This window comes from Lactuca serriola, chromosome 7, assembly GCF_051521515.1.
Source record: "Lactuca serriola cultivar US96UC23 chromosome 7, Lser_US96UC23_V15, whole genome shotgun sequence".
Taxonomy (NCBI): Eukaryota; Viridiplantae; Streptophyta; class Magnoliopsida; order Asterales; family Asteraceae; genus Lactuca; species Lactuca serriola.
The window spans coordinates 167,503,015-167,527,625 of NC_136414.1; the positions used below are offsets into that span (position 1 = coordinate 167,503,015).

The window sequence follows — 24,611 nt, forward strand, 5'->3', positions numbered from 1 at the left end:
ACCAACCACAACCCGCCACCACCACTCATCACTACCAACCACCCCAACCACCACCATACTACCCACCACCCACCACCACCCATCACTACCCACGATTCGCTACCACCACCCGCCATCACTATCACCACCCAACCACCACCACTCGCCACCACCACCCATCACCACTGTCTGCTACCACCACCAACAACCACTACCTACCACCCACTACCCACCACCATAACCACCTACCACTACCCACTACCCATCACTACACACCACCCACCCACCACTACCACCAACCACCATCCTCCACTACCACCCATCATTACCCACCACCACCCGCCACCACCAACCACCATCCATCACTACCCACTACCCACTACCAACCACCACCCGTTGCCACCATCACCACCCAACCACCACCACCACCCACATCCATCACCCATCACCACCGCCTGACACCACCACCCACCACCATCACCATCCAACCACCACTAGCCACCACCACCACACATTACTACCCACCACCCATCACCACCCGCCACCCCCGCCACAACCACCACAACAACCACCACCACCAACCAACCACCACCCGCCACCACCACCCATCACTACCCACTCACCCACCACCAACCACCACCCGCCACCACTATCACCACTCACCGCCATCACCACCCAACCACCACCACCCATCACCACTGCTCGCTACCACCACCACCAACCACCGATCACCACTGCTCGCTACCACCACCATAACCACCTACCACCCATCACTAACCACCACCCACCCTCCACCAGCAACCACTATCCGCCACTACCACCCATCACTAACCACCACCACCATCACCACCCAACTACCACCACCATTCATAACTACCCACCACCCATCACCACCCACCACCATCTCCACCCAACCACCACTACCCGCCACCACCATTCATAACCACCCAACCACCACCACCACCAACCAACACTCGTCACCACCATCACTGCCCACCATCATCACCACCCAACCAAAACCACTCGTTACCACCACCCACCAAAACCATCACCCGTCACTATCACCATCACTTGCAACCACCTACCTACCCACCACCACCCATCACCACATACCACCACTCATCACCACACACCACCACCTCCAATCACCACCACCCCGCCTCCACCACCCCCACCTACAAAGATTTGTTATTGTGTTTTTGATTCATTAGGTTTTCTCTTGTATATAATCACATGTGATTATATGTATCGAATCATATATGATTTATATGTTATTAAATACATATAATCACATGTGATTAAATACACATGAAAAACTAGTGAATTGAGAACACAAAAATGAATATTGTCCACGTAAATCATATGTGATTAGATACATATAACTACACGTGATTATATGTATTTAAAAAAAATATTAGACAAAACTTCAAAAATGGTCCATGTGGTTTCCGAAAATATCAAGTTTAGTCCCTAAGTTCAAAAAACCTCACAGATGGTCCCTGTGGTTTCAAAACTTTTAAAATTTGGTCCTTTTCGCTAACTCCGTTAGTTTTTGGCCGTTAAGTAAGGGGTATTTTTGTCTTTTCACTACCACAGGGACCATTTATGAAGTTTTGCCTTATTTTAAAAAAATATATATATTTAATATTAAAAGTCTCTCTCTCTCTCTCTCTCTCTCCCGACATGTGCAGTTGTGCACCAGATATTTCTTTGGGATGTCCAAAAATCTTCCCATGTTTACAGCAAACTCAAGCATGAGGCTTTATGTAACTTTAGACTATACAACTCCCCATACGCCGGATCTAAATGTTCAGTCACCGAAGACATTCCTTTTCTGGTTACCCATCTCAGAGACGACCACAAAGTCGACATGCACACAGGCGGTACTTTTAACCATAGTTATGTCAAATCCAACCCCCGTGAAGTTGAAAACACTACCTGGATGCTAATAGTGAGTTCCCTTAACTTTTCCCCTGATTTCTGATTTCCGATTTTAGGGTTTTTTCCTTTTTCTTTATCGGGGTAATGTTTTATGTTTGGCAGGTGTTCCATTGTTTTGGGCAGTACTTCTGTCTTCACTTTGAGGCGTTTCAGCTAGGGATGACACCTGTTTACATGGCACTTCTTCGATTCATGGGGGATGAAGCAAATGCAAGGAATTACAGCTATAGGTTAGAGGTCGGAACCAACGGGAGGAAGCTGATTTGGGAGGGAACACTGAGGAGTATCAAAGATAGACATAGGAAGGTAAGAGATAGTCATGATGGGTTGATTATACAGAAAAAGAGAGAATAAGGCCGATTTTAGGATTTTTGTTTTTCCTCCCCTCGTATCTTTCATTTTCCAGAATTTGCACCGATTTGAGTGTGTTTTTGGATATAATCATTGATTCAAACATATTTTGTTCTTCAACGCGCATACTGCTATGGTGGTCGTGATCACATTGTGGAGGGTTAGGAGATGTTACGGCTTCCAGCGGTGAGAAGGAGGTCATCGGACCTCCTATGTGGGTTTCAGATTCTAACTTGACAGTGGGGTTGAAGCCTTTATGTGTGTGTCAATTTAGCTGGATTTGGGTGAAATAAGGGGGGTAGGTTCTTGTGTTCATTGTAAGAGAGAGAGAGAGAAAGAGAGAGAGAGAGAGAGAGAGAGAGAGAGAGAGAGGGTGGGGCCCTTTAATTAAACAATTATATTTTTTTTTCTTTTTTTTTTAAATAGAGAAAACCTCATAAATGGTCCCTGTGTATTGAAATGACGAAAATGGCCCTCACTTAACGGTAGAAGGCTGACGGAGTTAGGCGGAAGGACCATTTGTTAAAAGTTTTGAAACCACAGGGACCATCTGTGAGGTTTTTTAAACTTAAGGACTAAACTTGATATTTTCGGAAACCACAGGGACCATTTTTGAAGTTTTGTCAAAATATTATTTACGTGGGCCATATTTATTTTTGTGTTTTCAATTTAATAATTGGCATCGTGTATTTAATCACATGTGATTATATGTATTTAATCACATATGATTATATAGACAATATTTGTTTTCACGTGTTGATTCAATAGTTGTTCTTGTGTATTTAATCATGTGATTATATTTATTTAATCACATATGATTCGTATGGAATTTATTCTTGCGTCGATTCAATAATTGTTCTAATATTTTTAATCACATGTGATTATATGTATTTAATCGCAATGATTTATGTGGACAAGATTCATTATTTCTTTCTCAATTCAATAGTTGTACTCATGTACTTAATCACATGTGATTATATGTATCAAATCGCATATGATTTATAGTGATAATATTCATGAGTCAATATTTTTTTATGTATTTAATCATATATGATTGTATGTAGTAATCTCATATGATTAATGTGGAAAAAGAAAACTATTTAACCAAAAATGCGAAAATGAATCTTGTGTACAAAAATCATATGTGACTAAATGTACAAAAACAACTATTGAACAAGAATGTGAAATGAATATTCTCCATATAAATCATATCTAATTAGATACATATAATCTCATGTAATTATGCACATAAGAACAACAATTGAATCAAGAAAGTGAAAATAAATAATTTCCACATAAACTTTATGTGATTAGATACATATAATCACATGTGATTATATGCAATTAATCATATATGATATATATGGACAATAGTTATCTTTGTGTTCTCGATTAAATAGTTGTTCTTGTGTATATAATAATATGTGATTATATGTATCTAATCACATATGATTTATATAGACATTATTATTTTTTGTCCATATAAATCATATGTGATTATATACATATAATCACATATGATTATATGTATTTAATCACATATGATTACAGTGAACAAAGAACAATTATTGAATCGAGAATGTGACAATGAATCCCATCCACATAAATCATATATGATTGGATACATATAATCATGTGATTATATGTAACGTCATGACTTTTACTCAATTTTTGTTTATTTATTTTTAAAATCTTTTAACGGAAAATGCGACGGAAGACTGTAAACATTGTTTATTTCAAAAACATTTCAAACCACAACGTTACGTTCAATTCAAAACCATAATATCAAAAGTATTTAATTGTAGCGAAATCATAAGTTTCAAAATTAAATAATGTTTCCAAGTGGCATCTTTATTCTAATGATAAACTACCCAAAAGTTACCCCATCTCACCAAGCCAAGCTCCAAAGCTACCTGTACCAATCGTAAAGGCACAAAGCAAAGAAACAAGTGTCAGCAAATGCTTCGTGAGCCAATAGAAGTTTGTACACAACCAAAGGGAAAACATACCATCCCCTAACGGGTCAATCATTCAAATTATAATCATATAAACAAAATTGACATATCAATCAATAATCAATCATCCTTCGCATAAAATTCAATCATTCAATTTTTGTATCATCCATTTACATATCATTCATTAGTGTAACATCAATCATATTTCATGCATAATCATATCGTAATCGTACATCATCATATCAAAGAAATCTATCATAATCGTATAGCGCGTAGGTAGTCTCATAGTGATACCTAACCCCAAGGGGAAAACCCGTTCGCTACTTGTGTGCTTGGCCAGCCAAATGCTTTAGGTGGTTCGCGACTCCCACCCGTCACACCGACCCCAAGACTCCACTTTCACTACTCGACTATGCAATGCACAAGTACATCGTGGTGTTGTTCTGGTGTTGGTATAAGCGATGGCATTCGTCCGCCACCTCCCAACACCTACGTGATGTTTGTACAAGCCTCGTTCGAATGGCCAACACCACTCTAGTCCGCAAACACCGAAGTGTACACGTACCATGTGTCGCACGGGCATCTAGAAAGACCGAGCAACTCGTAAATGGCTTAAGGTCTTTTCCTAGAAGGTATTTTTCAACCAACCAGGCTCGAATATATCCGGATAGGGTTTCATGCTAAGTGCTAGGTTCTACCATTGCCCTCTATGCATAACCCCGCATAATCAATCGTAAATCAAGTACAAGCATGCAATATTCGTATTATCATAATCAAGATTGACAAGCATGCAATATTCGTATTATCATAACCAAGATTCATAACATTTATACGCAGAAGATACTCAACAAGATCATAGTCAAATATCAAGCATTTCATATAGCATATCATAGTTGCAATTAATCGTATCAAGTACCAAGATAGGCATATCAACCAAATTTACTAAGCATACAAATGTCACAGAGGGCAAAACAATGACATATCTTATACCGCACATATAGGCATAATCAACAATTAATAATATTCTAATTTGACTAATCGAGCCGTTTCTGGAAAGTAGTTTTCGACTATGTACAAGGTTTATGAAAAGTCCATTGAGTCACCTTAATGTTCGTCGAATGAATTAACCTTTTACTTCAACTTGTAATCTTCGTAACTTTTCAAAAAAAAAAAAACCTAAACATATATAAGTTTAACATTTAGTTTAGGTTCTAACAACTAAAGATTACATATTAATAATCTAAACATCATAATGGACCTAAAATAACAGATGTTATATACATCACAGTGTGTTTTAGATTATTGTTTACCACTTTAAAACTAACATCTTTTCACATGTACCTCAACATAATTATAATTATGTTTAATCACACTAACACTTTATTAAACATAAATTTATTATTATAACATTCCCTTAGTTAATATTTTATCTTTATCATAATAGATCTATATTAAAGCTTATATTTATATTACAAACACCTAGTGATATTAAGGTGACGAATAATAGGATACTTAGAAAATCATGGCATAATTAAAATGATTATGCAGCCATGACATGTGCCTTAACGAGCTGTGATCGGCAAGAGCAATTGAGCATATATTTTTTTAGTTAAACCAACTTCCATAAGCCTCATCTCTCTAACTAGATTTTGAAAATTATAATATATTTGTAGATTAGCAATTGTATTGACAAAAGATCAAAACATATAGTTTTTTTCTAGGAAGGTTGGTGTAGCGCAGATGAGGTCTTTCTCACCTCTCTCTGATTTTACACCAAAAGGCATCTCATAGCATGGTCTAGATGTACGATTGTACTAAAACTCATTGATATTAATTTATTCAAGTGGGAACTTGGGAAACATTCATCTAAATAGCCAAAATATCAAATATATCTAGAGTTCTTTTTTTTTTTTCGTGTAGCATCCAGAGGAAAGTACTAACATGTAAGGAAGAAAACCAAACCATACCAGGTTTTTCTCTATGTTTCTGCTTCGGTGCGTCTCCAAGATCACGACTGACTCGAATCTCCCTCTCGTTTCCTTCTCGTCGGAGATGTAGCAGAACACAAGAAGGTCACCGATCTGCAGAAGTGAACTACCGGAAACAGGATCAACTCGTTGGAGTTAGCCACTCGCCCGAAACCGCTAAGCCCTTGCCGGAGCACAGACTAGCACAGGATTTATCTGTCTATTCTCTCTCCCAATTGCGCTGTAATGAAACAACTCAAACAAGCGGTCGTGCAACCCTTTTGTTTAACCCACAGCAGCCCAAACGAAATGAAACGGACCGAAGAAGAGGAAAGAAACGGACGACGAGCAACCGGAAACGTCGCATGGGAATGCACGCATGGGCCTGAATACGTAGTCTTCAATTTATTTTTGTAGAAACCTCCGTAAAGTAACCTTTAATTCATTTATATGGCTTTTAAACCCCAATTCGCGATTTTGGTCCCTTGAGATTTGTTCCTTGATCGCCATACACCTCCCACTTTAACTTGATTTACTTCAACCCTTCAACTTTTATGCACTAAATGTTATTATCTTGAATAAAATCTAAAATTAATTAAATAACATTATTACAATTTAATTAATAATTAAATCCTATAAACAATTTGAATCCCGATTAAATCCTTTATACCCTAATTAAGCTAATTTCTTTTATTTATTATATATTAAGCACATTCAATCTCTCTTCGTAAACACACATAAAGCTTAATTCTAGTAATGGAAAACTAACTTCACTAATGTAGAGAATTTGGTTCGTTACATTATATGTATTTAATCAGATATGATTTATGTATACAATATTTATTTTTGCGGTTTCGACTGAATAATTGCTTCTGTGTAATTAGTCACATATGATTATATGTATATAATCATATATGATTTAAGGTGGACAAGATGCATATTTTCCTTCTCGATTCAATAGGTGTGCTCATATACTTAATCACATAAGATTATACGTATAATCATATGGCTAAAATACATGAGAACAACCATTGAATCCACAAAGCAAAAATGAATTATGTTCGCATAAATCATATGTGATTAGATTGATATAATCACATGTGATTATATGTATTTAATCATATGTGATTATATGTACCTAATCACATATGATTTATTTGGACAAGTTTCATTATTTCTTTCTCAATTCGATAGTTGTACTCATGTACTTAATCACATGTGATTATATGTATCAAATCACATATGATTTATATTGATAGTATTCGTTTTCGCATTTTTTATTCTATATTTTTTCTCATGTATATAATAATATGTGATTGTATGTATTTAATCACATATGATTAATGTGGAAAAACAAAAACTGTTGAATCGAAAACGCAAAAATGAATCATGTATACAGAAATTGTATGTGACTAAATGTATTTAATCACATGTGATTATATGTATATAATCACATATGATTTGAGGTGGACAAGATTCATTTTTTCCTTCTCGGTTCAATAGGTGTGCTCATGTACTTAATCACATGCGATTAAACATATAATCACATGTGATAAAATACATGAGAACAACTATTCAATCGACAAAGCGAAAAAGAACTGCGTCCACTAAATCATATGTGATTCGATTCATATAATCACATGTGATTAGATGTATTTAATTGCATATGATTAATTTGGACAATGTTTTGTTTTTGTGTTCTTATTTCAATATTTGCTATCATGTATGTAATCACATGTGATTGTATGTATCTAAACACATGATTTATATAGACAATATTCATTTTTTTTCAAATAAAATCATATGTGATTAGAAACATATAACCACATCTGATTAAATGTATTTAATCACATATGGTTAAAGTGGAAAAAAAAACAATTATTGAATCGAGAATGTGAAAATGAATCTTAGCCACATAAATCATATGTGATTAGATACACATAATAACATGTTATTATATGTACCTATCGCATATGATTTTTGTGGACAACACTCATTTTTGTTTCTCGATTCAATAGTTGTTCTTGTGTATTTAATCACATGTGATTATATGTATTTTAATCATATATGATTTATGTAGAAACGATTTTTTTCTCGCATTATTGATTCAATAATTGTTATCGTGTATGTAATCACATTTGATTATATGTATTAATCACATATTATTTATATGGACAATAATTATTTTGGCATTTTCGATTCAACAACTTTTCTCATGTATTTAATCACATGTAATTGGATGTATTTAATCACATGTGATTAATGTGGACAAAAATATCTACGGAATCGATAACACATATGTACATAATTCAGGAGTATGTGATTAAAAATATATAATTAAATATATGTGATTAAATATATAATTATATGTGATTAAATATTTTGTGTATTGTAGATAAACGCTTAAAGTGTCTAACAATAAATAAATATTAACATTATTTAGTAAGATGTGCTTAACAAAAATAACCTTATTAAAAAAATTTACACCATTTTATACTTATGGATGATAATTTTTTAAAATTAGAATACTTTATAAAACCAAATAGATTTAAAAAGAATATTGTCGTTGAAATTATGTTACAATTATAAAAGGAAAAATATTTATATATAAGAGAAATCAATAAAAGTTGATAATAAAATCAGTATACCTACTTTTTCTCTAAATTATTAATCTTAAAATATTGATTTTTCAATTAATAATATATAAGATATGAAAATAAGACAAAATACAAGACTAGTCGTTGTCAAAAGAGGAGTATGAAAATATTTATTGTCACAACTTTTTATCCATCTTTTTTTGGACTTTGTGTATAGACTTGGATAGACTTTATGTATATAGCCTATACCATTTTGTAAATAGTTTTTATTATCAAAATTTAATTAACTTCTCTTCTGTATGAAATATTATTCTTTTTAATAATGTGATATAATTTAATTAACGGTAATATTTTGTTATGTTTACTTGTTTTATTTACTCATTTAAATTATTACAAAATTATCACCTATAAATAAAAAAAATTTGGAAATATTGAATAAGGTAATTTTTTTATGAACATATGTACTGAATAAATAATGTTAATATTTAAACAATTTTTCTCTCTATATTTTCTAATCATTTTAAATTTCAAAGAAAATAAATATTTCATAGGTGTTGAATATGTTATAAAATTATATAGGCATTTGTAGTGATCATAATTACCTATTCGATTTATTTCCGTTAGAAAAATATTTCAACAAATTCATTATTAAGTTAATGAAATCTCCAGAAAAGTCCAAAAATTTTACCCTAATTTACGAAAAAATCCCAAACTAAAATTTGTTTACGAAAAAGTATGAATTACTAGTAAAAATGACGATTTGACCCTTTTTTCCGGTTTACCGGTTCGATTGCTTACATGTTTCACTAAAGTCCCATTAGTTTACCCTAATTTGCAAATAAGTCCCAAAATAAAATTTACTAATGATTTGGCACTTTTCTTCATGTAACGTACATTTTATCGGTTTCATTGCTAACTTAGACACCTAGTTATTAAATTAGCTGACAAGATGAATACGATGGGTTATATAATGTCACATTTACTGTAAAATTTGATAACCATCTCATTTATGACTATGTATCTACGTCAGTAATGAAACCAATAAGATGTGTGTTTCCAAGAAAAAATGGCAGAAAATGAGTTGATGTCTGATGAGATAGATATACCGGGTTACATAAGATTAAATAGACAATTTGATATTTCTTATAAACGTAAAAAATAACGCAATTGTTGTTAGTTTATGTAATTATTATAGTCTTCTTTGGATGCATTTTATGTTCCATAAAGATATACTATACATCAAGATACCAAGTTTTATGCTAAACATAGCATTATATAAATCAACATATCCATCTCATCATCTCATTTAATGACTAGGCATCCAGGTCAGTAATGAAACCGGTAAAATGTATGTTACGTAGAGAAAATGGCCAAATCATCATTAAATTTTATTTTGGGACTTATTCGCAACTTAGGGTAAAATAATGAGACTTTAGTGAAACAGATAAGTAATAAAACCGGTAAACCAGAAAAAATGGTAAAATTAGGATAAAATTTTAAGATTTTTCAGGAGATTTCCCTTAAATTAAAGGGCCTTGTTGAAAAAAGCAAACCATTGTATACTATTGTATACATTACTAACAAACAAACGTGATCTTTTTTTTTTCTAGATGCTCATATGATATTATTTATATATACCTTTAACTTTATCTATTTTTCATTAATGATATAAAATAATTATATGATGGTCATGTATTTTTAATTTAACGGTGGTTAATATTGTATATTTTACTCTTTTCATTTGTCACGATTATGAATATCAATATATTGATATTTTATTAATAAAAGAGTTATTACGAATCTCAATAAAGAAAGAAAAAAAACCTTTTCTTGGTATTTTGGAGTCCCCATCGGTATGAGATCCCTCTCCTCCAAATTGAATCCATGACCAATTATGTGTCCGCCTTCGATCTTTCTCCATCTCTTTCTGTATACAATGTATGTCTCTATCTCATTGAAAAAGAAAAACATAATCCTTCAGCAGGAAATATGATTTTGAGATCGAGAAATTAGGGTTTTAGGTGTAACTGGTGATGGAAAAGGAAGTAAGTGTAATTCATTGCCTCACTCAGAAATTGGTGTTTGAACAATTGAGTTTAAGAAGTGTGTTTATTTGTATTTGATGGCATCAACACTGATGGCGTCGGCAGATGGATTATTGCCGGAATGAATAATGATTTATGGTGGCTCCCTTGTCCAGCGAAACTTTCATCTACGACGAAGCTTTCATCTCCAGTGAAGCTAGATATTTAAATCCTCTATATCACACTCATTTTGTAATAGCAAATACATATTATTCTTCATCATTTTGTCATCTCCAACCAAAGTTCAACAATCCGTCATTGTCGTTAGTGGTTGTGAGCCACGACTTAGTGCCTGTGAACACCAAATATGATCGTCTTGAACATCAATCAAGATCTGTTGAATGTAGATACAAGAGGCGGTTCAGAGGAGATAAAAAGGTGAAGCAGATTCGTAGAGTGGATAAACAACACTCCAGCGGTTGTCCGATTGATCTGGCTGCCGGTGGCGGCCCGGTGACGGCGACAGCCTGGTGATGGCGGTGACTCGATGTTCGGCTATTGTCCAGTGGTTTTTGGTGGAGCAACTTAATATTATAGAGTTTGGTAAATTAATACAGTGGTGGGTTGTGAAACGGTGTAGGCGTGTAGCTGGAAATTGTTCTCAAATGTTCTAATTATAAAAAATGTTCTCATTTGAACACACACACACACACACACACACACACACACACATATATATATATATATATATATATATATATATATATATCAAGATGAAATTTGAAATTATAGTTCATATCTAAAAAAATGCATAGGGTTTGGTAGAGGTTTTTTGCTAACAAGGATTTGTTGTCGGAGGAAATAAGATTTATGTTGGAGATCTGGATACCCCTTGGATCGTGTGAATACTTTACAAACTGATATTTCTATCCTATGCTTGGGTTGCAATAAATTCAGCCTAGAATAATTCATGAGGATACTTACGAACCTAGGCACAGAAAACATAAGCCAAATTGCTAGAAGGATTCTCTGTTTGTTTGATGAAAAGAGAGCTAATAATTTTCGTGTGTATCTTCTCAAAGAGAAGAGTCGTTTATATAATAAACGAGATTATGGTTTGTCTCTTAGGGTTGGCCGTCATGGGTTGCTTTAGAAGTAAATCAATGTAATCTGATTTAATGATGATTTAGGGTTTCCCAGCCAGGGGCTCTTCCCCTTGGACCCTGTTAGGGGCACTGCCCCTAGACCCCGCCAAAGAGGCTCTACCCCTTTGGAAATCCCAGATCTAGGGCCGTTGCCCCCGGACCCCCGACTTGTCATCGAACAAGCTTCTAATTCGATCTTATATATGTGCGCACTCCGCAAAACCCCGTATATATATATATATATATATATATATATATATATATATATATATATATATATATATATATATTAGAATACAAATTATGAAGCCCCTTAGCTCACATGTTAGTTCCAATTACAAAAAATGACATGGTGAAACTAAAATCATAACAATTTGTTTTCCTTTTATAAAATCATAAGCAAGTAGCATGAACTCGTCAATACTACGAGGTAGATAGAGTAGGGCTGTTAATGGCAGCAAGATCGTGAAACAGAAAGAGAAAATGTCATGTGATGATCAGGTTCGAGAACTTACCAGCAAAACGAGGGACAAAAACGCAGGAGCAAGACCGTACTCCTCATTGTTTCTCTCCCTCATACTTACCTTCTTTCTTTTTCTATCGCTCGTCGACCCCCTCCCTCTCTCTGGTAAATGTCAATGGTGAAATAGCCCAAGAGGACTGTAATTAGGGGTTTTAAATTCATGTGCTTTTAATTGAAAATTTTCAATATTGTTCCTTGTACTTTGATACTTATTACAATAATAACCTAACCATATTAAATATGATTTTTTTAATTTGTGTATCAAATGGCCTTTGGCTTAACGGTTCATTAGGAGGAGTGATCCTAATATTACTTAAATACCTTTAATACATTTTAATTATTATTTAAACCTTATAAATTATTTTAATCTCTATTAAATTCTTAAAACGCTAATTAATATGTTTTCGTTTATTTTATTATATACTAAACTCATGTAATCTCACACCTTAAACGTACGGGAAACTTAATTCTACATAACAGACAACTAACTTCACTAAGTGATTGCAATTATGATCGTAGAAAGTATCTAAATATATTGATATTATTAGACTCAAAATCTAACAAATATTCTATATAACATTATATGCCTTCCTTTGCACGCCTCTAATAAAACTTGTCATTCCGAAATCTTTAGTTGAAGGCACACAACATGTATTTTTTTATTCATTCATCAAAGTTAATTGTAATTGTAATAATCAAGTTTTATAGGCATATTAAAATGTTAATTATTTAAAAATTAGACAAAAAAAATATTTTAGGTCAAGCCAATGATCGGAACCCTTTCCAAACATTAAGCACGTTTCGACCCATCTAAAGAGACAAATGCGAATCAAAGTTCAGAAACAAATGCACCATTTTCCATAGCCAATTGCTTGGCAAGATTTTCGTACGCTTGTGCTGCAGCTTTATTCTTTGCGACTGTTTTCTTGTTCTTGTTTTTTCCTATCCCAATTAACTTATCATCTACATATATTTCAATTTCCTCTCTATCGTCCCACAAATCTTTATATTCTAGTTTTATCCCGATCTTCTGGCACATTTCATTAAACCTCGTAACAGGGTTTAAGTTAAGGTTTTCTGGTATGACCAAAGGTTGTAACAAGTTCTTCACCGCCTACAAATCCAAAATCAAGTTAATTGTCACAATTCATAGACTCTCAAAATCGTTATATCAAGTTACATTTGTTACATGAGCCTAGACTTTCTAGGCTTGATCATATATCCCATGTTATAAAACGAAGGCATGAGTGGGTTGAACGATGTCATGGTTTACCTCCCATGTAGCATCGACCGATAAATTGGTGTCAACATAGACAACACCAACTAGAGACTCGAGAGTATCTGCGAAGATCTTAGGCGAATGGATCAAACCAGTGGAGTGTAATGGGTATTCCTTGATTCCTTCCATGAGTTCTTGAATCTTCATATATATATATATATATATATATATATATATATATATATATATATATATATGTGTGTGTGTGTGTGTGTGTATTCTTAGTTGGAGGTGATAATGTATATATCAGCCTGAATTGGAGAAAGAATGAAAAAGAAAAAGTTGAAACAAAATCAAGATTACTCGTTCATCACATAAATGATCTTGGTGCCTGAGAAACCGATGTAAGCCATGTTTGAAGGCAGCACGAGCCAAAGCTTCGTGTTTAAACAAGTTGGATTTTAATACTTCATGTTGTTATATATTCTCTCCCATTTTTTAATTTATTATTATGATTTATTTACATATGAATGTCAAATTTTTATTTGTTATTATATGTTTGTGCTATATTGTTTCTAACATAATTATCTTTTCTATACTTTTTCACTACTTGATGTTGGAAATTACAGAGGTTTTATAGCAAATTGGCTAAGGCTTTAAATTGATTAAGAGATAGGCCAACCTACAAATTGGAAATTCAAATATTTTATCTAGATTATTATTAAATAGTTTCTTATAAAATCAATTATAAAGGATGAAACCTAAACATTCTATTTCGAAAAAAAAACCCGATTTTAGGCTAATTAGTTAGTCAAATAAAAAAATATATATAAGAATAACATTCTTGATATAATTGACTTTTCATACATATGAGAAGAGTCTTGAAAATATTGACTTTTCTTTCTTCAAAGCGATCTAATTTTTGCATGATATTTTAGATATTCGGTTACAATTTCAGAATAATATGAGCATATATTCTTAAATAATGTGATACTAGGTGTGAGACCCGTGTACTACACGGGTTAATTAAAACAAATGGTCTTTGGCTTAGCGGTAAGGAGTGACTCTCTCAAATAAGAGGTCATGCGTTCAAGTCTCTTAGGAGACACATATAGTATTTAGGAGTAGATTAATTAGTTTGCCGTTTCAAAAAAATAAAATAAAACAAATGTTAAATATGACGTTTAAATAATAAACATCTTTAAAAATTTAATGGTGATATTATCATGTTTATACAATGATATATAAAATTTAATAAACTTAAAAAGAAAAAAGATAATTATACATGGTGATATGAAACTTACTATTATTGCATTCTTTTTTACATAAAAAGGCTTATAATAATATAATTGACATGTTATTTCAAGTTATTTATGTTGTCACAAAAAATAAAAGGTTTATCGATCCAAATGTTTGAGAATGCAAATTTTAATTTGAACAAAAGACGTAAAATAATATATATATATATATATATATATATATATATATATATATATATATATATATATATATATATATGTATGTATGTATGTGTGTGTGTCGGTGTCATATTTCGTAAAAGAAATGCATCAGAAAATATCATAACCATTAAAATATATTTATAATATATGTTATGTTTTTGTTAAATATAAATTATATTGTTGTTTTACAAGTACCAAAGCTAAACGATTTTTAAGAATAGCCTTCTATTACATAACATGATTTTCAAGAACATTAACACAAAATATCGAAGCATAAATGTTAATGTAAAGACATGCATGAAGGATGTTGTGATATATCCTCCATGAGAAGTTAATCATAAGTCATAAAAGAAGAAATAAAATATGAGATTTTCTAATACGTGCCCTAAGGGCACATATAAGAAACATTAATTGATGATATATTACTATACTTAATTATAAAATACATTAATTATAAGAAATATTACCATAATTAAATATGAAGTGCATTAATAATCTCCATAATAAATGTATTTTGAATTTAATTATGGTAATATTTTTCATAATTAATACTTCTTATATGTGTCCTTAGGGCACATATTAGAAAATCCCATAAAATATTTGACTCTATAAGCATATTAATAAAAACACGTTACTATAACTTGGTGTCCTTTGAGTGACCATTTGATGTGCAAATTCACGAGGTTCCAAATTCCACTAAAGAATAGTAAAAGACCATGGGTTCATAAAATCAATAATCAAAACCTTGAAATTAAATATAAGCAAATCAATAAACAAATTCTTAACATGTTTGAAGCATACCAGAACTTTTGCTCTAAATCATTCGTGATCCAGATTCGGTCCGTCATCTTCCTAAAGCAACATAACTCGGCCCAATATTTTAGCTCATTGTTTATAAAAAAAATCTTTAATTTTCATCTTAAAATCAAGGTTCAAGAGGCAAGAATACAATGAAAGAAATAAAGACAGCTCACTTAGATAGATAAAAGATGGTCGTATGGTGAAAGTATGTTTAACAACAACTATCAATTTACATGAGGTATCATTGTGTTACCTTACAGGTAGTTATATAAATGTACAATACAAATGTCTCATAGTAATGTGCAAGACATATACAAGAGGAAGGTGAGGGCTTAAGAAAAAAACTCAAAATTAAGAAGAAGCTTACCTTTATTGGCATATAAACCGTTGCATTATGTATAACCAATTAACCACATACATTTCTACATCATTTTTCCATTTATCATATCCAACACTTGAAACCTACGATTAAAGCAATCACCACCAAAACCTACATCAGAAAGCAATGAAACACGCCATCAAGAACTTATAAAAAGGTAACCATATCATATGAAAGCTTTGCACGGTTCAGACAGAGGAAAGCTCTCAAACCCTGCTTAATGGCCCATTCTACTACATATCTAAAAGAAAAAGAGTAGAAGAAAAGAAGGGGTGAGAGAAATGGTTTGTAACATAGTTTACCTAAAAATCATGTAATAGGATGGTGAATTCACTGAGCTTTGGTCAAAACTGCAAGCCTAAGAAAAATCACAACCATGAGAAATTCCTCTTATACAAACCACTTATATAAAAAGTAAATAAAAAAAGAACAAACCTAAAGACACCTAAAAATAGAAAATTATGAAAAAAAAAACATGAAATCGAACCTTGTTTCGTTACGGATAGAAAATCCAAAATTTGAATTAGTGAATTACTCTTATGAAATTAAAACTTTGTTGTTGGTGGCGTACGATCCATAGGTGGAAAATGCTTTTACATCAAAATGCAGTTGAGGCTAGGCATTTTTCAGACTGAAAATGGGCCTAGCTAGTTTATGACCAAGTACTTCAATTGATAGGAATTACTATAGAGATACATGATTTACATTTCGTTACCAAATACCAATTTTAGTGAAAAAAGGGACTCGTAAATGAATGCAACAAAGGTGGGGTTATTGTTGACTCCATGGACCTTCTTTCCCACCTTCACACATGCTTCAAACCATATGCAAAATAAATAGATGGGGTTGAAAGTATCTCCATTGATCCTGTTGGACATCTTTTCCTCCTGCACAAACGCATCAAAATATAGATTAGACAGTAGAAGAACATAGAAGATTGAACTACCGATTCTTGAATCTACACAACAAAACAAACACACATGTTACAATAAAAAAAAATAAGAAAACATGTTCAAATCTTTCCCTTCGAGGGTGAGTAATGTTAGAGAGACGAACACAAAAGGAAGCCATTGGTGTTGACGCAAAACTCTTCCAAATGAAAATGAAGACTTTTAGAAAAGGATACGACTGACAAAGGGAAGACGGGAACCATATGACTTCATCACTTCCATTTCAACACCGTTTGGGCTAATAAAAACCCTAGATATATTGAGATACATAGGAAATATTGAGGGATTGATACGATGATAAAGGAAATGATATGGTAGATTTGAAGACGGGTGTGCCGATGTTTAGGGGATATGGATACTTATTGTAGAAAAGAAATGAAGGGCATTTTGGGCAATTCAGTTTAGTAAAAAGTAGCGGGAAAATTCGATTTTGGGGGGCTTGTAGAATGTCATGTGGCAAAAATCTACTTATTTATTAGATTAGGGGATATTACGGTAGCAATGGCATACAAAAAAAAGAATTTTAAACTAAATTACATCAATAAAATAAACATTCATGAATCATGCTAATGGTCTTAATAAAAATACTATATATTAATATATACTATTAATTCACAAAGGGTTTAGGGAGCAATAACATAGTTATTCATTTTCACAAGAGTTGTCACATTAATTTTCGGTTTGCATGTTTCTAACCCTTCTTCTTTAACTGGTTTACACATTAGCCACATGGTTTCGCAAATTTAGTCTGCACATATACTTAGTGCTGCCCTTCTCTTCTGATAAGACTCATTGTCGTCCTTCTCGTCCAATAAGAACCTCCACCGCCATTGACTGTCTATCTTCAAGCATTTTCTTTTACCCACTTCCTTTCGATTTTTACACCCCATTCCCAAGTTCAACTTAACAAGAGAAAAAAAAAAGAAAATTGGTGGAATTGAGAAGAAAATAAAAGAAATTGTTGTTCCCGAGATTCATTAATGGAAGGAAATGGAAACATTTGAATTAAAATACATACAAAATGTCAAATAAAAAAATATTTCTACCAAATTAAAATACATTATATATATATATATATATATATATAGAGAGAGAGAGAGAGAGAGAGAGGGAAGAGACATCATAACAAGGGAAGAACCATGTATGTATTTTTTTTTCTTTGCAATAGATTTCTCCGCTTCAATTTTGACTACATATGTATCCTCGATGAATAGGGTTGTGTTGGCTGCAATATTGAAGATGTCGGTGTAGGGTTTTATGTGTCAATGTGTGTGTCTTCCGGTTGCGATGAGGCAAAAGATGATGGTTGTCATTGTTGTGGTGGTTTTATTGCTCTCCAACAAAAGTTATATGTATGTTTTCCGAGTATGATGAGACAACATGTGAGGGCTTTCAAAGAACGTGCCATTACCAGCTATGATGAATCAAAGAAGAAGACGAAGGATGAATAGGATCAGCCGACCCTTTGTGGTGTGTGTATATGATGGCATAAAGGTTTAATTAGGAGATAACAACTTTCATAATTATATAACTTTTAGTTTTGTTATTGAATTAATTAATCAATTCAATTACTTAACTACCCTTTAGGTTTACTTAGTATATAACCACAACCATTAGATCAAAACTTGATCAATGGTCCCACTTTGTTATAAATTCACATGATAATAATGATTATATATGATCCTAACTCCCTCTCTCTCTCTTTATATATATATATATATATATATATATATATATATAGTTAGGTTAAAATGTGGATGACACATATTGCATGGATGTATGCGGACATTGTTATTCTATGAATATGACTAAATGAATATGTTGTTTGGTAATGTGTATACGTTCAGCCTCACATAAATATCATCATTATCATGCATTCTCGGTATTTCTTATTCAATTTTGTTCTCATGCATCGTTTTTCACTTATTCTAATTCTTACAGAATACTATTATCAAGAACACATCTTGACAGGATGAGAATCATAAAAAAATGTCATAATAACCTTATAGACAGGTTAATTGGTGAAAATGTGTGATAATGATAATATTTATGTGATATTGAATGTATTTACATTACCAAACAAAAAATTCTCTTACTCATTCTCACAGAATAACACTATCCAGTCTCCCACTACTTTACGGAATAAGGTATCGTCCAAACTAGTTTATTCGTAATTAACCAATGCTTTTCACATCCTATTTATGACTGACCACAAGCATCAATTGTTTCCAATATATTCGATCATTCACATATTGTGTATACAATGCATTGTTAATTATATCATATAAACCTTTTGAAAGAAACCTTAACATCAATTGTCACTTTATTATATATATATATATATATATATATATATATATATATATATATATATATATGGTTAGGTTATTGTGTTCTAACTATCTATTGTGTGCATGTATGATTGATTCTGGACCAATTATTTTGGTTATTTTACGAAAGTAATTAATGCATATGACATGTTTAAGATATAATGAGTATTAATTAAATCTTCAGCATTTAATATGCATTAATTACTTTCTTAAAATAACTAAAATGATTAGTCCAGAATCAATCCTACATGCACACAATAGATAGTAGAAACATTTGACCTAAATCTCTCTCTCTCTCTCTCTCTCTCTCTCTCTCTATATATATATATATATATATATATATATATATATATATATATATATATAGGCTTAGGTTATTGTAATTTAACTAATTATTGTGTGGTGTAAAAATGATTGTGGGCCAATCATTTTGCTTATTTTAAGAAAGTAAATAATACATATTATTAAATTAAAGATAATTCAAAAACCATCTAATTTCATTCTAAGGGTATTTTAGTCTAATTAACATAAATTTAAAAAAGGAAAATTACATATTTTAAGGGATAATAGATTATATTATTTTTAAAAATCTGATTGTAGGGATGATAATTCTCCTAATTCGGATATTGTGACAGAATATTTTTAACAATATATTGAAAAATAACAAATATGCTTGAACCATAAAAGAATATACATTCTGACAGAAATATATTTTGATTTAATGAACTTCTTGAAAAATAAAAAAATTTTGGATACAAGATAATTTGTTTTCATTATATTCTTAGAAAAGAAAAAAAAATTATGCTAATCTATGATAATGGTACACTTATTAATAACAAAGAAACACAATATATAAATCATTCTACCAGAATATACTATTACATATAATTTTTTCATTATATGTCACACCACCGGACCAAGCGGCAGAACCGTCCGGAGGCGGATGACTTCATTGTGTAGTAGCATAACAATTGCATATAAATGAAACATAACAAATCCAAACATCATACATTGAGATAACAAACTTAGATTGTTTACATATTGTGTTTGCTCTTCAAATTACACAAAAGAGACATAAGTAAATAAATTCCAACCTACAGCAAAGTAATCCTGAATCCGCTTCCCTTTAACCTGCTTACTGATTTCCTGAGAATACAAGTCATTTTGTAAAACGTCAACTAAAAAGTTGGTGAGTTCATAAGCATTTTCGTATAAAACTTGTGATAGTTTAGAAATCCAGAAAATTCCAGTGTTATCTTATCAAAATAGTTGTAAGTCTTGTTTTCTATCTAGTATAGTTAAATGTGTGTATCATAGCCTATCATCTTTCGAAATTGTGAAATCGTTTTCTCCAGAAAATCCTATATTTTCTTGTATAAATAATCGTGAGTTCTGTTTCTAATTAAGTGTAGTTACATGTGTGTGTTTTAGTCTATCGTTTTCGAAATCGTATAAAATCGTTTACTCCGGAAAATCCCATAATTTCTTGTATAAGAAAATTGTGAGTTCTGTTTCTAATTGAGTATAGTTACATGTGTGTGTTTTAGTCTATCTTTTTGGGAATCGTATAAAATCGTTTACTCCAGAAAATCCCATATTTTATGATATACAAAATGATGGTCTTAAAACCCTAAGATTGGTGAGGTGTGAGAAATCAACAGGCGATTGTGGACATTACGCACAACACAAGTGGACGATCAACACAACGAATATGGGCAATCACTACCATGCATATGGGCGGTCAACACAATGTGCCAATTTATTTGTAAGGTTTTCCCTACATAAATTTCTAAATAGCAATATCATATTCTTGTGAGTCGTTATAACCATACTAATATGATGGAGGCCTGTCTTGGCGTTTCTTAGGCGCCCAAATCGATAAAAGACATTTGTCACCCTAGAGTGACTGGTCTAGCTGTAGCGAACAACGAAGGTGCGGGGTATCAACCTCATATAGATCTATACACAAATTCCCGCTCTCCCTCCAGGAGACTCTGGTTATAACTCCTACAGGACTTTAAACGTACACTAATGTGTGTGTGTGTGTGTCTATATATATATATATATATATATATATATATATATATATATATATATATATAGGTACTTTTGAGACTCGTCTGACTAGAATACCAACCGGTTTTTGAGCAATCGATGAAATCCGTTATTTAATAAATAACAATATTTGTGCTAGTTGACTAGGTCTATCGTTTTAGTTTATTGAGGAAAATCCACTTGGAATCATTTTTATAAAAAATGACCCAGTATTATCGGTATTGGCAAAAATGGCACGTCTTTTTATAAATTATCAAATAAGGCTTATATTTGTTAGAAGGTGTCATAAGTGGTTCAAAACTAGGTGAATTGTCGAAATGGCCCATTTCTTTTGAAATGTTCATTTTAGATTTATATTCATGAAAATATTCAAAAAGGCCCTTGTTTATCCAAAAATTCCAATTTTGGGTCCTTTAAAAATTGAGATGTTCAATAATTCTTCCATTTTATTCCATTTTCTAAAATGGTCCTTATATATACATGTGGCCGAAAATGGTCCCCAAAATATCATTAATACTCCAATTTAACCATTTCCAAAATATTATGTTTAACAATTTGTTTAAACAATTTTTGGAGCAAAACCTTATGATTCTTGATTCAAAAATTTATGACTTATATTTCATAAACATATTAGTTTTTGTTTCTAACTTCTACATTGTGATATATAGTTCAAAACCTTGAGAATTGCTAAAAATCTTGAGTTCTTGAACCAATATATATAGGGTTCATAACTTTAAACACATAATTCATATCATACATGCATAAGTAAGCAATTATACTAAAATTTCACAAGACCCTTGACTTGTATCCTCCCCCAAAACCATGAAAACATAAAAAAGAGGGGTATGAAGTTCACCTTGGTTTGATTTGGCGGGTGATATGGAGAGGTGATGAGAAGTTCAAGTCCTAACACTTGAAGAGTTTGAATGAACCTCTTGAGGATTTTGCTAGCCTAGAACTATTAACACTTAATTATATGTATGAGTATAAGATTTGCAACCACTAATTGTATGAAGCATTTGACTAAGAATAATTTACTTACAAGAATTTGGAAGGAATTATGAAAGAAATGGCTTCTGGAGCAAAATCTTGAGTTCTTGGGAGAGTTCGCAGATGTTCACAGTGAGTGAAATGAGTTTGTGAAATAGAGAATGGGGTTTACGCCCCTTTCATATGGAATAAGGAAATTGATGGGATGCTTACTTGGAATACTGTTGGGCAATATTGATTTCTAGGAGTTAATTAATGAGTTACTGAGATTAACATTGGGAATTAGTCACTTACAGCTAATAAGCACCGTAAACGCATATAAGTTGAGAGGAGTTTTTGGTCTAAACGGACCATAAACTAAGGTTCACGGCCAAGATGCCTCCTAGGGAGGTGTTCATGGTCAAAATTTGGAGTCTTTATGGTATTTACGCCCTAGATGCTTCCTAGGGAAGTGTTCATGGTCAAAATTTGGAACCCTTATGTAGTTTACGCCCAAGACATTACCTAGGGGTGTGTTCACGACTTAGCCTTGATATTTTAGAGTGTTTACGCCCAAATAGTTGCCTAGGAATGTGTTTATGGTCTAGTAGGGTCCACTAAGGGAGTTATGGTTAAGTAAGGCCCCAAAAGAGGGTTTACGGCCAAGGGTGGCCCAAGGGAAGGTGTTCACGGTTTTGGGTGATTTTCGAAGGGTGTTTTCATGTTTTTAGCTAGTATGCACTCAAAGGTGGTGGCCTTAGTGGGATATTGTGCTAAAACTTCCATACAAGGTGTCTAATGGGTTTTTTCTTATTAACTAGCTAAGGGTGCTTTCAACCAAGGTTCCACAAAACTTATTGCCCATATTTATATCCATATAGGTTGACTTAAGTCATTGTTCTTATTGCCTTCCATGTTCTAGGGTGGTGGGGAGACTAAGCTTAATACTAATAGACAATCTTTTGATTCAAGCTTCTTATTCTAATTTATTTGCCTAGTTTTCCTTGATAAACTTGTTTACTTTCAAGAGGTTACCTTATATGTGACTTCCAAGGTTTTCCTTGTAATAGAGTCACAATTTAGACATTGTTTTGATCCAAATATTTCGGCTTGTCACATTATATTGTAGATTATTTTGCTAGAATAATCCATTCTTTTTGGAAAATTGGTGGTCATTGTTCATCTTCATCCCATACAATGTTATCCAACCTTTAGGCCCTCCCATTCTCGTTGGTTCATTTCTAACATCTTGACCACTAAGCCATTTCAAAATACCCTAACATTCTATGAGATTGCCATTCTAAAACAAAATTCACACAAAACCCTACAAAAGCTTATAAGAACATATCGAGAAAGAGATTGGTAGGTAAGTGAGCTTACGAGATTACATTATGTGGTGTGTTTGGTAATTCACTGCTTAAGTTAACTTGGAATTCAAGATTGTATTCTGACAGAATCAGAATTCAATATTCATTCCAGTAGAATGTTGTAAGGTTCATATGTACCCTATTTTGCTTCGATATTTCTCGTTGTTTCAATTATCTAAATATAAAGAGTAATCGACATTAAGAGGCATTAAATAAACAAAACTAACAAGATAAAGAGAAAAATGACTAAAAAATTAACATAGCAGTAACTTGCAGGTACAAAATTTGTAGAAACAACAATAACATCAATTGAACCATTTTGAGTTCCCAAAGCAACCATTGGAATAGCCACAGCAGGATGGTTTCCACCACCTTCACGTATCATAAATGTCGCATTCACTAAGTGATGAATGTTTAATGAAGTTTTAAAGAATCATATGGAAAACTGGAAAGTACCGAGATAACAACTAACTTGCCAAAGTTGTTGTCAAAGAAGGATAAAAAACAACCAATGATGGAGTAAACAAATTCTATACTTTAAGCGACTGCCATCATTTGAGATAAAATTATAAACTTAAAAGGAAAACAATCAGTTTGAA

The 24,611-nt window shown here is 32.5% G+C and overlaps 1 protein-coding gene and 1 pseudogene across 1 annotated transcript; one reads left to right on the forward strand and one right to left on the reverse strand.

Annotated features, from left to right (window-relative positions):
- The first annotated feature begins 1,662 nt into the window (after window positions 1-1,662).
- Window positions 1,663-9,679, forward strand: LOC145064535 (E3 ubiquitin-protein ligase SINAT3 pseudogene; annotated as a pseudogene).
- A 3,632-nt stretch (window positions 9,680-13,311) lies between these two features.
- LOC145064536 (ribonuclease 3-like protein 3) lies at window positions 13,312-17,412 on the reverse strand. The gene is made up of 7 exons (XM_079011965.1): window positions 17,398-17,412; window positions 17,288-17,299; window positions 17,133-17,228; window positions 16,777-16,786; window positions 14,065-14,138; window positions 13,756-13,902; window positions 13,312-13,596 (listed from the first exon to the last, which is right to left on the reverse strand). Exons 1-7 carry the CDS (start codon window positions 17,410-17,412, stop codon window positions 13,312-13,314), a joined length of 639 nt encoding a protein of 212 aa, XP_078868091.1.
- Between the last annotated feature and the right edge of the window lie 7,199 nt (window positions 17,413-24,611).

Excerpts from the sequence above, each read along its gene's own strand:
- LOC145064536 (XM_079011965.1), bottom strand. Across the intron at positions 13,903-14,064 it reads ATCATTTATGTGATGAACGA|ATTCAAGAACTCATGGAAGG; the intron begins GTAATCTTGATT and ends ATATATATGAAG. Across the intron at positions 13,597-13,755 it reads CGGTCGATGCTACATGGGAG|GCGGTGAAGAACTTGTTACA; the intron begins GTAAACCATGAC and ends TTGGATTTGTAG.